General features: G+C 47.0%; 2 protein-coding genes across 2 annotated transcripts; both read left to right on the top strand.

Moving 5' to 3' along the window:
* Positions 1-1,437: 1,437 nt before the first annotated feature.
* LOC307086232 (E3 ubiquitin/ISG15 ligase TRIM25-like) lies at positions 1,438-6,165 on the top strand. The gene has a single exon (XM_079751371.1). The coding sequence runs from the start codon at positions 1,714-1,716 to the stop codon at positions 3,277-3,279; it is 1,566 nt and encodes a 521-aa protein (XP_079607497.1). The 5' UTR covers positions 1,438-1,713; the 3' UTR covers positions 3,280-6,165.
* A 3,646-nt stretch (positions 6,166-9,811) lies between these two features.
* On the top strand, positions 9,812-11,452 carry LOC307085732 (tripartite motif-containing protein 29-like; the record flags this gene model as incomplete). The annotated part of the gene is made up of 2 exons (XM_079750594.1): positions 9,812-10,761; positions 11,224-11,452. 2 exons carry the CDS (start codon positions 9,812-9,814, stop codon positions 11,450-11,452), a joined length of 1,179 nt encoding a protein of 392 aa, XP_079606720.1.
* Between the last annotated feature and the right edge of the window lie 5,363 nt (positions 11,453-16,815).

Below are 16,815 nucleotides of genomic sequence, written 5' to 3'. Positions count from 1 at the left end.
CGGCCCAACGGTAACACAAACCACCACGGCCCAACAGTAACACGTCAAACCACTGCGGCCCAGCGGTAACACAAACCGGCGCGGCCCAACGGTGACACAAACCACCGCGGCCCAACGGTGACACAAACCACCGCGGCCCAACGGTGACACAAACCACCGCGGCCCAACGGTAACACAAACCACCGCGGCGAGTAATATTAAAAAATAAATAACGTTTAGCAACAAAGTGTAATCGTTAGAGTTGTTCCCGGTGCCGGAAAGACGGTTTGACCATGTCAACGTGAATCTGGTCGGCCCTCTGCCCTCCTCATACGGTTTCACCTACCTGTTGACCATGGTTGACAGGACCACCCATTGGCCCGAGGCTGTACTACTGACATCGCTGGCATCTGTCGAGATGACACAGGCATTTATCAGCACCTGGGTTGCCCGTTTCGGCACTCCTTCGGACATATCGTCTGACCGGAGCGCGCAGTTTACGTCTGAGCTGTGGAACGCTGTCGCACAGAGCCTCGGAGTGAAACTCCACCACACGACCGCATATCACCCACAAGCTAACGGACTCTGTGAGCGATTTCAAGGCTGCTCTTCGTGCCAGCCTCAAAGAGAGCAGAGAGCTTGTTTATGGCCAGCCGCTGTGGGTTCCAGGGGATTTAGTCCCTGGCACCAGCGTTCCTTGGTCTGCCACTCTCCAGCGGTCCATGCTACTGGACAATGAGAGGCTTTTCGCACCTGTCCCCACTTCCCGTCAAGGCCTCCCTCAGTCGCACATCCCCGCTGGGCTTCGGGCGGCTGGCTATGATTTCATTCGCCACGACGCCCACAGGGGACCGCTACGCCCGCCCTACGAGGGCCCGTTCCTGGTTTTGGAGACGGGGGACAAACATTTTGTAGTGGACATGGGCGGAAAACCGGAGCAACTCTCTATTGACCGCCTCAAGCCACCTCACTTGGACGTGGCCAGGCCCATTGAATTGGCCCAGCCCCCACGACGTGGACGACCTCCAGCTCTGCCCCCGCCCCCTGCTCCCCTCCCTCCCGGAACTCCCACACTCCATGCCCGACATCCGTGTCATGGCGGAACACCTGCTGCATTTGTGGCTCCTCGACCTCCTGTACGACACAGCCGTTGTGGCCGGTTAATACGCCCGCCTCCACGATGAATGTTTTGTTTTTGTTTTCTTCTGTTGGTGAATTCTCGGGGGACATGTGTTGTGAGTGTAACATATCATAATTCACCTATGTTGTTAAGTGTTGTTCTATACACTGTTGTAGGCATATTGTTTACTGTCTTGGTTGTTCAGGGATCGCTGTCCCTTTAAATGTTAGGAACGTCTCATGACGTAGAGCCCCATGCGGGATTGTTTCTACTCACAGCGCGTTTTGACTTCCGGTTTTTCTAACGAAATAAACAAGTCGCGCATTTGTGTACTCAATTGTCTTTTTCCGTTTAATGCAATTTCCACACTGTATCTAATCAAAACAAGATATTTGACGTTATCCTATAACCAGATGCACAGATGACAGGAGCATTCTTTAGCAAACAGTACAATCTACTCCCTTGTTCTAAGACAATAGCTCTGTACCAAACTCTAGGTTGAGTCAACCTGCTGGGAGCTGGGTGTGTCAGAAAAGGAATGTGAAGTAGATGAGCAGGAATATCAGGGGACTTAAAACTTTAACAGTCAGAGTTTAGCTGCTGTTTGAAGCGAAATGGCGCAGCAAAACTCTCCGCTGGACCTGGACAGATACTGCTGTTCAATATGTCTGGAGCAGCTGTGTAATCCAGGGACTCTTGCTTGTGGCCACAGCTACTGTTTGGACTGTATCAGACAACACTGGGACAATCAGGCTGTGAGGGGAGTCTACAGCTGTCCCCAGTGCAGACAGACCTTCGAAAGAAGACCAGCTCTGGTAAAAAACACCGTTCTAGCCAATGTCATGGAGGATCTCAAGAGGACACGACTACAAGACACTCCCCCTGACCACCGTTATGCTGGACCCGAAGACGTGGGCTGTGATGTCTGTACGGAGAGGAAGATGAAGGCCATCAAGACCTGTCTGGTTTGTCTGGTTTCTTACTGTGAGGAGCACCTCCAGCGTCACTATCTAGTCGCTGGGTTGAAGAGACACAAGCTGGTGGAACCTACAGCAGACCTTCAGGACAACATCTGCCCCCGTCACAACGAGGTCATGAATATTTTCTGCCGTCAGGATCAACAAGCTATCTGTCATTTGTGTTCCCTTGATGAACACAGAAGCCACGACACAGTTTCAGCCGAAGCTGAGAGAAATGAACGTCAGAAGGAGCTCAGCGGGCATCAGAGAGCTATACATGCAAGAGTCAAGGAGGTTGAACAAGACCTTGAGGTTCTTCAACAGGAGATGGACTCCATCAACCGGTCTGCTGATGAAGCAGTGAGACGTGCTGATGAGATCTTTGCTGACCATATCCGTTCCATTGAGAGACGAAGGTCTGAAGTCACAGAAGAGGCCAGGACCGAGCAGGAAGCTGGACTGAAGCGGGTCCAGGACCTGAGGAAGAGCCTGGAGCAGGAGCTGGTTCAGATGAAGAGGAGTGGAGCTGACCTGGATCGTCTCTCCCAGACACAGAGTCACGTCACCTTTCTACAGAAATATCCCTGGAACTATTCTATCAGGAGGTCCACACGCCGACCCACCAAAGTTTTCTCACTTCTCAAAGACAACAGCGCCCACCTTTCACCAGCAGAGGTTCCGGTGGAAGTGTTAGCCCCAGAACAGCCACACACCAGAGCACAATTCTTAACATATTCATGTGAAATGAGCATCGACCAAAGCACAACTCGCCTGCTTCTGACTCAGAGTAACAGAGGAGTTTTAAAACAAGTCGGGACAGTAGGGGGGTGTCGGAGTAAAGAGAGTCTGACTGGACGGCATTACTGGGAGGTGAAGTGGAGAGCAGGGTTTGTCGCTATCACCGTGGGATACAAGGACAGCTCATGGATTCATCAAGGGTTTGGAAAAGACAGCCAATCTTGGGCTCTGATTATTCGGCCGAATGCTGTTCAATTTCAACATAACGGAATCACCACTCTTATCCCAGGCCCTCCTCCCTCCAGAGTGGGGGTGTTCCTGGACTACAGGGCCGGTACTCTCTGTTTCTACAGCATCTCTGACACCATGACTCTGCTCCAAGGGGTCCAGACCACATTCACAGAGCCCCTCTATGCTGGACTTCGGCTGGATGGACTAACAGCTGGAGGCACTGCAGAGTTCTGCTATCCTCTGCACACATGATGCAGCGTTATTAACATAGTGTTACCCTCTTCAGCTATAGGTTAACAGATGATGCAGTGTTATAAACAGTGTTACCCTCTACAGCTATAGGTTAAGAGTGTTACCATCTACTATAGGTTAACAGTGTTAGGTTAACCCCCAATTAAGATCAAATTGAGCTATGCTCCTAAGGGTGTCATTTGCTGGACCAAGGAAGGAAAGGGACGGGATATGGGTAAGAGTGTGTGTTCATATTCAGCCATTGTGGGCCAGGAACAGGTTTCCATATAAGAAAAGAATAAAGAATAGGAATCAATGTCCCCCTACCCCCATTAAACCGCGTGCCTAGAATGCAGCTGGCCAAACGATTGCCACAATGCCTTGCCTGCGGTAAATGGGGCCATATTTGTGGGTGGACAGGACGCTTATTCATATCTGCCTCCTAATTGGAGGGGTCATGTTAAGTTGCCTATGTAGTGCCGGCTTTGGAGATTGTGTCAGAGGAACATTTGAAGGGTAATGCTACAATCAGATCTAAGCGTGATTTATTCCATCAGAATTTTCCAGTTGCTACTCCAACTCAGAGAGTCTTTTCTGCTATCATTCCACACTATGGTGTCACAGTTGCTCTTGATGAGATTAAAGATTTTGTCCATATTATTGACGCTATAGCGAATGCTTCCGGCCATGGCCTGACTGACCTTAATCATGGCTTAGAACAATGATTTTCCAACATCAGTATCTATTGGACTTCCTTGCTGTGCATCTTGGAGGGTACTGTTTCTTTATCGAGCGCAATTTTCACCAGAGATGTTGCACATATGTCCCCGATGCATCTACGAATGTGTCTAATTATGTACATGACATCTATGATAATGTGGCTAGGCTGAAGTCGTAAATCCGCTGGATGGTCTTTGGGAGGATGGCTAAGTAGGTTGGGTGGGTCTATGTTTTCTCAGATAGTTCAAATCGCACAGAAAATTTGTCCATCCCGTTATTATGCTCTATGTGGTCGTCAAGTTATCTCCCTGTGTGTTTCACCGAATGACCGCCCCAAACCGACCCCCCCGGGGACTGCCCTGATCTTGTTGGCCCCCCTTAGGGTGGCTGTGTTAGAGAGCCCACCCCATCGCAAGGTCTGGTGCCCCAAACTTCGCAAGGTCTCTAAGGCTAAGCCTTCCTCTGGGCCCTTTCAGTTTGTTTAGACTAACTGATCCACATTTTCTGCTGGGAACAGTGAGAGCTATTAAAGAAAGGTTGAGCTTCACTGCCGAGCAGAGGGAGGTGTCTGGACAGTCGATTTCCTTTGTTGATTTATTTTAAATCTTTAATCTGTTTTGGTTTAATCATGAGTAACCTAATGAGTTTGTTATTTTGTTTATTATAGTAGCCTACACCTGGTTTACTTGTGTATGATGACTATACCTTTATGTTTACTATTGCCTTTTATGCTTTCTTATTGATTTAGTTAATTGTTAATTGTTTACCAGTAGATACACTGAATTCTCCTTTTAAGGGTTATCTTTAAACTATGTTTAATATGATCAAGAGGGAGGAATGTAGAATGTTGATGTATTTAAGTGTCTCTCTGTGTTCAGGCCAGTGCCTCTCACACTGATACAAGGTGTTATTTCCAACAATTCGCCATTTGTTATGTCTCAACTAGGATGAACCAACCTGGTCGTCTGGGACATAGCCAGGGCCATATACCTTATCAAGAGTGAGAGTGCTTCTGTTCTCTTGTTATTCACGTTTCTTTATTACAATACTCGCCCCAACCCTTTGGTTCGGTGAGAAGAGGGATCGACGGCCAAGGAACACGTCTCGAAACTGCTCCTCAACTGCGTAAACTATAGATTATTCAACCTAAGTCTGTATCTCGCTGTATTACATCCTGGAATAAACCATCTATTATACCCTCTTATCCAACCTGTAAAGTTGCTTTGATTACGACTTCAAGAATTACTACTACGACGGAAAATACACAACGCAGAGTCTATACAGAACAGTTTAGAAATAAGATGAAATCTAACACCCTCTGCAGCTATAGGTTAACATATGATGCAGTTATAAACACAGTGTTACCCTCTCAGCGGTTTTCAATAGGTGAGGCGCGCCTCCCCTGGGGGGCGCCAAAGAGCCACAGGGGAGGCGCGACACGCAACACGCAAAGAAAAGATACACATCTGTATGCAGCTCTATTGATATCGGTAATTGTGCGTGCTTGTATTAGTTTTAAAATGCATCGTTTCCTTGTCCCAAGTCACCAGAAGTCAGCATTAAGGGAGGAGAAAAAACGTAGGAAATATGATCCTGAATGCGTTTCTGGTTGTCTGTGGAGAGCGAGTTCCCCCAGATCTCCACAAAGGCTATGAAAGTCCTAATCCCCTTCACCTCAACCTACTTGTGTGAGTGTGGGTTTTCCGCACTGACCCTGATTAAAAACAAATATAGATGAAGGCTGCAGGTGGAGGACGACTTGCGTTTATTTCTCTCTGCAGTGCAGTCCCGCATCGAACACTTCTGCCATCAAAAGCGAGGCCTTATTGTTATCACTGATATGGACGATTAAATTGAAGGTCAAAGTTGTGTCTTGAATTCATAAATTGGTTGGGCCATAGGGTTGATGCTGCTTGTAGTGCAAATGATGTGAGTATGGCGCATTTTGTTTGTGGTTTAAATCTGTGGTTTTATGTGGCTGAAATCGTTAACAAATTTGATGAAAATATGTGAATCTGTTCGATATCATAACATGCCGTTGTCGTTCATTGATCCAAGAGCTGTCCATTGTGCTGATTTCTTTCGAGACGATGTGCATCTCCTTCAAATGTGCGCTTAAGGCCCAGACACACAGCGCCGATTTCAGCCGTCGGGTGTCGTCGGTTGTAGCTTTGTTTTGTTGACTTGTGGATAGGCCTACTGATGTTCAGTGATTTTAAAAGTAGCCTCAATTAGGCCTGCATTAAGTTGGAAATTATTTGCTGTTGCAAAGAATCGTTCATGAATGCACTTTTAAAAAAGTTGTGGAAATAAAATGTCTTCAAATACAATATTAAAAAACATTTACATTTTATTAGTTATTGAAAGTCATCATTGCCTGGAACACACAAAAGATGGCATAAACTGAAGAGGCGTGTTATATCAGGCAGACGGGAATATATATTTTTTTGGGGGGGGGGGGGGGGGCTCGGCTGTCCTTACCTACTCTAAGGGGAGGCTCACATTCACCCAATTTGAAAACACCTGCTCTACAGCTATAGCTTAACACATTATACTGATTTTTTTTGGGAATCAGGTCAGAGAGTCAACAATTGTGACTATTGAATCATTCATCTACAGGTTTTATTCCAGTAGTCAGTTAATGAATACACACAGGACAGTATATTATTAAATGTGTACTGTCTTTTAGTCTGTGGGATGATAAAGGCCTTGATGCATGTTGGAGTGTCTTTGGGGACTCTTAAATTAGTCTCTGGTACGAGTTGTATACGTCACCGCTCGTCTCTCGAGCATAGGGCCGGTAAATCAATGGATTCCTCGTGTGTCTTATGATGGCTGCACATGTTAAAGCTAACAGCTCTACTCCCGACAACCATTTAGGATGAATACAGCTGCCATCGTTCAGGCCACAATGGTTTCCTGGTGAGATTACTTTAAATATGATTCATATCACAACGGGAGGTTTATCAGTTATGTCATCTGGTTTTGCTGTCATGGTTACTGCGAACAAATGCTGCCTTAGCTTAGTTAGGGCTTTAAGTTCCGTATAGGGAACATAGGCCATCGATGAAACCCCTCCATCCTCTTCGGTCTTGTGCCTTCCGATCCAGTTGTTGCCATGTCAGCCCTTTCGACTTCATCTCCTGCTCTGTGGTTCTTCTCCAGGTGGCTCTAGGTCTTCCCCTCTTTCTCTTGCCTTGTGGGTTCCATGTCAGGGCCTGCTTTGTAATTGATTTGTTTTTTCTTCTGAGTGTGTGGAAAGCATAAACGCTACTCCCTCTGTATGTGGTGCAGAGCCATCTGGGTGCCCGGAGTACAGTATGGACTCTCCGCTTGCCAGCTTGACCTGCCCTGTCTGAAGCCATCTGGTTTCACCCAGACCAACGAGAGATAGATTGTACCTCCTCATCTCCTCCGCTACCACTGCTGTCTTTCCTCCTGCATACATGGTCCTCACGTTCCATGTTGCTATGGTGGTGGGTCGTCTAGGGGTCAGAAGAAGCTTTGGACGCACTGTCTCCTTGCGGTTTTCCATGTGTGTCGTCATTTTGCCATTAGCTTGGGACGCTGAAGAGTCTTCCTTTCCAAGACTTTGGGATTTTTTAGTTTTCATCGACGTTTCTGTAGCAGGATTTTGCGAGCCCCAAGCCCAACCTTCCACCATTTCTGATTTCTGGAGTTTTGGAGTTGGTTTGTTAGTCCTCTCCCCTATCCTATTGTCTTCCAGGTAATGGGTTACAGTCTCATACCACATGAGGCAAGACAGGGTTTGGGTTGTGTACAAGCTGTCTCGGCACTTCAAGCCCAACCAACTCCTGCTGCTGTGTAGTGAAAGCTGCAACCAGGGCAAGCATTTCATACCAGCAGCGCGAGCCACGAGCCTGCCTTAGCTTGGATCCTAATTAATTATTACATTTAATGACTTGATAATATAAATGGAAATATTTTAAAATGATAATACAAAATCAAAGCAAATTGAGCCAATCATTGTATCTTGCTTTGGATGAAGATTGTCATTATTCTCCTAGCATGGCAATAAAGATTAAATCCTTAAAATCTGTAATTTCATTTTCTTAAATTCATCTCATGCTTTAAAATGATGCTACTTTACAGTTTGGGACCGTTCATATCAGTTAACAGAGTATTGTATTAATTAGGATATTGGACAATATTGGTGTGTGTTGATCATCTGCACAGTGAGTCTAAAGGTTGAGATGTAGCAGTGCGGTCTGAGCATTGGCTCAGCCTCTCCTGGTGGTTTGTACTTTGGCTTCAGCCAGTCCTCTGCTAGAGGCTCCACGAGGAGTTTTAACAGGTCTGTTCAGTAGCCACTAACAGGTCCGCGTTCAGTACCCGCTAATGGCGCGACGAACCTGTTAGCGGCTATTGAACGGAGATGTTATAAATGTGAGCGTCATTCGTTCTTCTGATAGTGAAGGAGGCTCACAGACTGTTTACCAGCTGCCAGCATGTCTGCTTAAAACAATAACAACAACGTAGCCAACACTGAAGCTTATAGTGCATATGAATATTTGAAAGACTTTTATAAACAAACGAGTACAGATTTGAACGGTAAAAAATACTTGTTTTTGTTGAAATTGTGCCCGCCGGGTCTGAGGAAATGAGTCAGCCGTCAGCCACACCGGCAGGGGATCTAAAAAGAGATTGAAGTGAAGCATCCGACATCCGACCGTCTGGGGAAATAATCATGACTTAATGACGATCATCACAAGAAAGTTGAGTAAGAAGGGTGAGGAGGGTGAGGAGGGTGAGAAGGGTGAGGAGGGTGAGAAGGGTGAGGAGGGTGAGAAGGGTGAGGAGGGTGAGAAGGATGAGGAGGGTGAGAAGGGTGAGGAGGGTGAGGAGGGTGAGGAGGGTGGGGAGGGTGAGGAGGGTGAGGAGGGTGATAAGGGTGGGGAGGGTGAGGAGGGTGAGGAGGGTGAGGAGGGTGAGAAGGGTGAGGAGGGTGAGGAGGGTGAGGAGGGTGAGAAGGGTGAGGAGGGTGAGGAGGGTGAGAAGGGTGAGGAGGGTGAGGAGGGTGAGAAGGGTGAGGAGGGTGAGAAGGGTGAGGAGGGTGAGGAGGGTGAGGAGGGTGGGGAGGGTGAGAAGGGTGAGGAGGGTGAGAAGGGTGAGGAGGGTGAGGAGGGTGAGGAGGGTGAGGAGGGTGATAAGGGTGGGGAGGGTGAGGAGGGTGAGGAGGGTGAGGAGGGTGAGAAGGATGAGGAGGGTGAGAAGGGTGAGGAGGGTGAGGAGGGTGATAAGGGTGGGGAGGGTGAGGAGGGTGAGGAGGGTGAGGAGGGTGAGAAGGATGAGGAGGGTGAGGAGGGTGAGGAGGGTGAGGAGGGTGGGGAGGGTGAGAAGGGTGAGGAGGGTGAGAAGGGTGAGGAGGGTGAGGAGGGTGAGGAGGGTGATAAGGGTGGGGAGGGTGAGGAGGGTGAGGAGGGTGAGGAGGGTGAGAAGGGTGAGGAGGGTGAGGAGGGTGAGGAGGGTGAGAAGGATGAGGAGGGTGAGAAGGGTGAGGAGGGTGAGAAGGGTGAGGAGGGTAAGAAGGGAAAATAATATAAAAGATTAAGAAATTAACAAGAACGTTTGTTTTGTGGACTTAGTTCAAATTCCAAATTGTGAACTATGAACATGAATTAGTTCATGTTTAATCTGAACTTTGAGCCAGCTATGAGTGTGCGTGTGAACTTGCACTCAGACTCTGGGGTTGGTTTTAAAGCTGGGAGCTGGGTGTTTCAGGTAAGGAAGTGAAGTTTATGAGCAGTAATTACAGGGGAGTCAAAACTTACGATCAGTCAACAGTCAGACTTTAGCTGCTGTTGGAAGCGCAATGGCACAGCAAAACTCTCCGCTGGACCGGGACAGATACTGCTGTTCAATATGTCTGGAGCAGCTGTGTAATCCAGCGACTCTCGCTTGTGGCCACAGCTTCTGTCTGGACTGTATCACAACAAACTGGGACAATCAGGCTGTGAGGGGAGTCTACAGCTGTCCCGAGTGCAGACAGACCTTCGAAAGAAGACCAGCTCTGGTAAAAAACATTGTTCTAGCCGATGTCATGGAGGAACTCAAAAGAACACAACTGCGAGACGCTCCCCCTGACCACTGCTATGCTGGACCTGAAGACGTGGGCTGTGATGTCTGTACGGGAAGGAAGATGAAGGCCATCAAGACCTGTCTGGACTGTCTGGTTTCTTACTGTGAAGATCACCTCCAGAGTCACTATCTAGTCGCTGGGTTGAAGAGACACAAGCTGGTGGAACCTACAGCAGACCTTCAGGACAACATCTGCCCCCGGCACGACAAGCTCATGAATATTTTTTGCCGCCAAGATCGACAAACTATCTGTCATTTGTGTTCCCTTGATGAACACAGAAGCCACGACACAGTTTCAGCCGAAGCTGAGAGAAATGATCGTCAGAAGGAGCTCAGCGGATATCAGAGAGCTACACAGGCAAGAGTCAAGGAGGTTGAACAAGACCTTGAGGCTCTTCAACAGGAGATGGACTCCATCAACAGGTCTGCTGATGAAGCAGTGAGACGTGCTGATGAGATCTTTGTTGACCTTATCCGTTCCGTTGAGAGACGAAGGTCTGAAGTCACAGCAGAGACCAGGACCGAGCAGGAAGCTCGACTGAAGCGGGTCCAGGACCTGAGGAAGTGCCTGGAGCAGGAGCTGGTCCAGATGAAGAGGAGTGGAGATGACCTGGATCGTCTCTCCCAGACACAGAGTCACGCCACCTTTCTACAGAAATACCCCTGGAACTATTCTATCAGGAGGTCCACACGCCGACCCACCAGAGACGTCCGTACAACACAGTGCTTCAGCAACAGAACTGTGGCTCTCGTAGAGATGAAGGATAATCTGGCACTATTTCTCAAAGACAACAGCCCCCACCTTTCACTAGCAGAGGCTCCGGTGGAAGTCTTACCCTCTGAACAGCCGCAGACCAGAGCACAATTATTAACATATTCATGTGAATTGATAATCGACCCAAGCACCACTCACCTACTTCTGACTCCAGGTGACCGAGGAGTAACACAACGAGGCGGGACAGCAGGGGGGTGTCGGAGTAAAGAGAGTCTGACTGGACGCCATTACTGGGAGGTGAAGTGGACAGGGATTGTCGCTATCACCGTGGGATACAAGGACAGCTCATGGGATCATCAAGGGTTTGGAAAAGACAGCCAATCTTGGGCTCTGATTATTCAGCCGAATGCTATTCAATTTCAACATGACAGAATCCCCATTCGTATCCCAGGCCCTCCTCCCTCCAGAGTGGGGGTGTTCCTGGACTACAGGGCCGGTACTCTCTGTTTTTACAGCATCTCTGACACCATAACTCTGCTCCACAAGGTCAAGACCACATTCACAAAGCCCCTCTATGCTGGACTTTGGCTGGATGGACTTTGGCTGGTTGGTCTAAAAACTGGAGGCACTGCAGAGTTCTGCTACCTACGAAACCTGTAGGTAAACACATGATGCAGTGTTATAAACAGAGTGTTAACCTCTACAGCTATAGGTTAACACATAATGCAGTGTTATAAACACAGTGTTACCCTCTACAGCAGGGGTCGGCAACTGCCAGCCCGCTGGCCATAACTGGCCTGCAAGAAATAATATCTGGACCGCCAGAATTTTCAGAAGTTATATATTAAAAAAAAATTCTTTAGAATATCGAATATGTATATCTGTTAGCTTAAAGGTAAAGGTGAACTTTTTTTTCTTTCACAACCGTTTTTGAATTTAAATGCATCAAATCCTGCTATTACTCCCTGAAGGTTAGAGACACACTCGTCACGGTCACGCGTAAGCTGCGAGGGGCTGAGCGGGAGTTATTGGAAACTATGCAATATTAAATGAAACGGAACCCCCCTCTATGGCCTATATACAACAACCATGGCGAACCAACCAACCGCAGAGAAAGGCAGGAGCTGTTGACAAAAGTCCACAAAAGATTTAAGAAGCCAAGCTCTGAGACTTTGCTGTTTAACGCAAGTAGAGTCTCTGATGAGGCTACTTCGCCTACAGCTCTTCTAACGGTGAGTAGGCTAGGAACGGAGGTTTGTGTGTGTGCGCAGTCAGTCAGCACCCACCATGGTGTGTGTAACAGGGGCGCTGCCTGGCGGGGAAAAGTGGTACTGATTCTAAGGGCCCAGCCCAACGCAGCACGGCCCACGGCCCGCGGATGGCAATTAATAATATAATATATTATTGCCTTTTTTTTTTTGAAATGTCTTGAAATGTTTTTTGTTTTGAAAAAACAGTCGATAGATGTTGGGGGGGGGGGCCCAAAATTAGAATCTTTCATAGGGCCCAAAATTCCTGGCAGCGCCCCTGTGTGTATATGTGCGTGCAGTCAAACAGCACCCGCCGTGGTGTGTGTGTGTGTGTGTGTGTGTGTGTGTGTGTGTGTGTGTGTGTGTGTAGTGTGTTGTGTTGTGTGAAGTGTTGGTTGGCTGCTTTTTTAGGTGCGCACTACTGCCTTCTCTCCAGCATAAGGCCTTTCTACACTGCCAAGCCGGTTCGGTCAAAGCTTGGCACGCCCGGCGATTTTACCGTCTTATCTCAAGTTTCATGTGTAAAACCGAGGGGTAAAATCCCCCGTTCGCTACGGCGCGGGCTTTTTGTTTGGTTCACTGGAGAAGGCGGGGCTGCGCACCGAGTCTAGACCTCTTTAGAATAATTTGCATATTACCGAATGTCTTTATTTTTTATGAATGAAGACACCCGCATGCAAGAATGAGTTCACGTCTTAGTGTAGGCTAGAAACGCGATTATTTACAAGTGCAAAAACACCATATCCCGACAAAAGCCTCGTAAGGAAAGTTCCTCTGCGTCTCTCTCGTAGATCGCACCATCTTTCAACGTCTTTGTTTAATAAGACTGCATCACCTTCTCTCACATGATCAGCAGCTCGCCCCCCCCCCCCCCCCCCGCAGCGAAAAAGGCGTGCATAAGACGGCATATACACTGCCAAATATGCCGACAGGGAAGGAGGAGCGGCTTTATGCGTGGCCTTTGAATTATGAGTCCCTTTCTACGGACACTTACACCTGGCAGACTCCGCTGGAGAACCAGGCTGACAACTGCACAACCTTTTCACTTTATCTTCATATAAAGGGTTAAGACTAAGAGTTATTGGGGGACGAGATCAGTAAATAAAGTCATTCAAATACCAACGGGATGTCCCCCGCTCGGCTACATTATGAAATAACTTATTTTTCTTTTTTAATGCAATAATCACAATCGCGTTTTCTGTTTATAACGTGATCAGGCATGACATTTACGTGATTAGGGCATACACTTGTTTATATGTACGTCTTTTAAGAGTCATCTAGTGCTTGGTAGGCGTATGACTAAGCCAGCTGATGGGCCTGCGTGCAGTTCCAGATGCACTTTCATTAATCAATTTCTTGAACTAGCCTTTGATAATGTTCTGGCCCGCCACCTACTGGCTGGAAAAAAAATGTCCCGAGGCCAAACTTACGTTGCTGACCCCTGCTCTACAGCTAGAGGTTAACACATGACACAGTGTTGCTCTCTACAGCTATAGGTTAACACATGATAGAGTGTTGCCCTCTACAGCTATAGGTTAACACATGATAGAGTGCCAGAGCATTATAAATATAGTACAACTATTTTTGGGGGAATCGGGTCAGAGTCAACAATTGTGACTATTGAATCATTCATATGCGGGTTTTCTCAGTCCAGTAGTCAGTTATTGAATGCACAAAGGGTATTATTAAATGTGTATTTTCTTTTAGTCTGTGGGATGATAAAGTCCTTGGTGCAGGTTGGAGTGTCTTTAGGTAACTCATTAATGAGTCTCTGCTACGAGTTGTGTACATCACCGCTGGTCTCTCGAGCATAGGGCCGGTAAATCAATGGATTCCTGCTGTGTTTTACGATGGCTGCACATGTTAACGCTCACAGCTCTACTCCTATAAAACCTTTCAGGACGAATGGTTTCCTTCTGAGATGGACTTTAAATATGAATCACATATCAATAGAAGTTTTATCAGTTATGTCTTCAATGACTTGATTATAAAAATGGAAAGATTTGAAAATGATACTATAAAATCAAATCAAATGAGGCATTCATTGTATCTTTGATTGGATGAAGATTGTTAATATTTTCTTAGCATTTGACAAGTTCATTTGTGTTAATAGTGCCACTAAAGATTAAATCCAAAAAATCAGTCATTTCATGTTCTTAAATACATCTCATTATTTTAAATGATGAAACTATACAGTTTGTGACCTTTCATATCAGTTAACAGAGTATTGTAATGCTGTATGATATATGATATTATGATATTGGACAATAAAATGTGTTGATCATCTGCACAGTGAGTCTAAAGGTTGTGATGTAGCAGTACTGTCTGAGCGTTGGTTCAGCCTCTCCTGGTGGTTTGAAATTTAGCTTCAGCCAGTCCTCTGCTAGAGGCTCCACGAGGAGTGGAGATCCACGAGGAGTTCACCAGTAGACCAGTGTCAGCTCAACGCCTTTACATATAAGACATTTCGTCATTTCCATGCAGCCAAATGCTTCCAGCAAGTCCGATTAAAATCAAAAATCTGTTAACGCTCAATGGCGCCCCCTGGTGGCCCTACCAGCTAGTGCTCTAACCGACCAGAAGCGTCCCCAGCCGGTTAAATTCTAGCGTCTCATGGAAGGGAAGGCACCCTAACATGTAGTTCTCCCCCGCAGATAAGAATATATAGGACCCTCATTGCTGACATTATCAGTAAGTTCTGAACGACCACCGTACACCTCTCTTCCCGTCCAACTCTCCCAGATAATCGCATATGACGAAATGATTACACATACTTCACATTTCATATTCAATGTACACACACACCAGGTCCGACCTCTGAAGAGTCTCTCTCTCTCTCTCTCTCTCTCTCTCTCTCTCTCTCTCTCTCTCTCTCTCTCTCTCTCTCTCTCTCTCTCTCTCTCTCTCTCTCTCTCTCTCTCTCTCTCTCTCTCTCTCTCTCTCTCTCTCTCTCTCTCTCTCCTCCTTCCTCCCCCCCCCCCCCCCCAAGCCTTCTGGACCTGTAGACGCGAAGAACATGTTTTCATTATTGGCTTAATGCTGTAGAGGACGGTACAATGAATCGAATGGACGGTGTGTTCCAGATGAATCGTACACCACCCGCACGAGTTGCTCTTATGACGTAATTTCCTGGCTTGCAGCGCTTAAAGCTTTCCGGTTTGTAATTTGGCGGTAATGGTAATTGTTAGCCACATACCTCTTACGACCAGCTGGAAAACAAACACAACTTTACATTGTATTGCACGCAAGACCGTGCAATGCATAAATAGGTTACCGGATTAAGGTAGTAATGTAATGAAGTCTGTAGAAGCATTTAAAAGCATAGAAAATTAGTGCTGTCAAGCGATTAAAATATTTAAGCGTGATTAATCGCATTAATGTCATAGTTAAGGTGCATGACAGTGGTAGGCCTACCGTAAAACTTCAATAGGCTTTCATTTGTTTAAACCACTGAACTTTTGAACAAAACTCTTGCCCAGCAAAGATGGGAAATACTATAACATTTATTATTTAAACCAGTATGAGTATTCCTACCATACGTAGGCCCATACACATTACCAGGCTATCGAATAACGCCCACACACCCACCCACACACAAACACACGGTGGCGGAATGGTAATCGGGAGAATTCCCGGTGGGCCGTTAACGTTTCGGGGCTGTCGGGCTGATTACTGCGGGATAACAATATTGCGTTCATAAAAGTTCCTTGCAGCGCAGTCAGGCAGCCAAGAGTACCTGGCTGCAGACCTTCTCTGTGACTTCGCTTCCGGTGCAGGCTCCACTGTCAGTAAACCTCCACTGTCAGGACAGGAAATGCACGGGATACATTTCAAAATAAAATCGCAGGTTTCACTGTCAGTACACCTCCACTGTCAGGACAGGAAATGCACGGGATACATTTCAAATTAAAAACGCGAATGCCTTTATACTTTTACTCAACTACATTTCGTAGGGGAAAATCGTTCTTTTTTACTCCACTACATTCCAAAAACCTGTCGTTCCTTTCAACGTTCCTTTCCACGACATGCATGCGTGACCATAGACACAGCTAACCAATGCGGACGTCGCAGAGCCTAAACAATGTCAATATTTAACCTAGAAAAACCATGTCAAGCCTAAACGGTTACGTTATACGTTACAATTATTAATTGATTGGAAATATGATTGTTATATATCGGGCGTTTGCCTGTGGGGACCCCCGTTTATATGGCTAGAGGTTAGGTGCTTTCTACATATCCAGGTGTACTCCCGGTAGAAGCTAAATGCTAAAAACAATGCTAGCCTGTCCAATAGTAATTAGGGGCGAGGGAGGGCCATCAGATCTGTCACTCAAACCGTTTAAAAAAAAAAAGGGCGTTTAAAAGTCCTGACAGTGGAGGCGTACTGACAGTGGAGTCTGCACCGGAAGCGACCTCACAGTGGAGGTCTGCAGCCAGGTGCCTCTCGAGCTGTGCGCCCTCAACCTCTCAGTCACTCAACACAGACGCAACACTCACAAACTGTCAACGTCGCAACCAAGTCGATTTTGTCTAGAGGGGAGTAACTGAGCGGCCCCTCCCGAAGTGGTACAGCCCAGGTGGGCCTTGAACTGCGATTGGTCAGAAAGACGTAACAGCTAATGACAACATTGAACTCTCGTGCAGGCTCGAACAGTGACACACAAACACACACACTCGTTGTTCACCCGCTTCGTATCCTTGCTTGCCCCAACAAGTTTGTGCGGCGTGCTTGTTGTTTTGTTTCCGGTTGTAGATAGACCCAGTATGGTGTTG

Source organism: Pollachius pollachius (genome assembly GCF_949987615.1).
Source record: "Pollachius pollachius genome assembly, chromosome: 14".
Lineage (NCBI taxonomy): Eukaryota > Metazoa > Chordata > Actinopteri > Gadiformes > Gadidae > Pollachius > Pollachius pollachius.
The sequence above is the reverse complement of the archived record's forward strand: the minus strand, read 5'-3'. Positions and strand labels throughout refer to the sequence as shown.

Excerpts from the sequence above, each read along its gene's own strand:
- LOC307086232 (XM_079751371.1), top strand. The coding sequence starts at position 1,714 with ATGGCGCAGCAAAACTCTCCGCTGGACCTGGACAGATACTGCTGTTCA.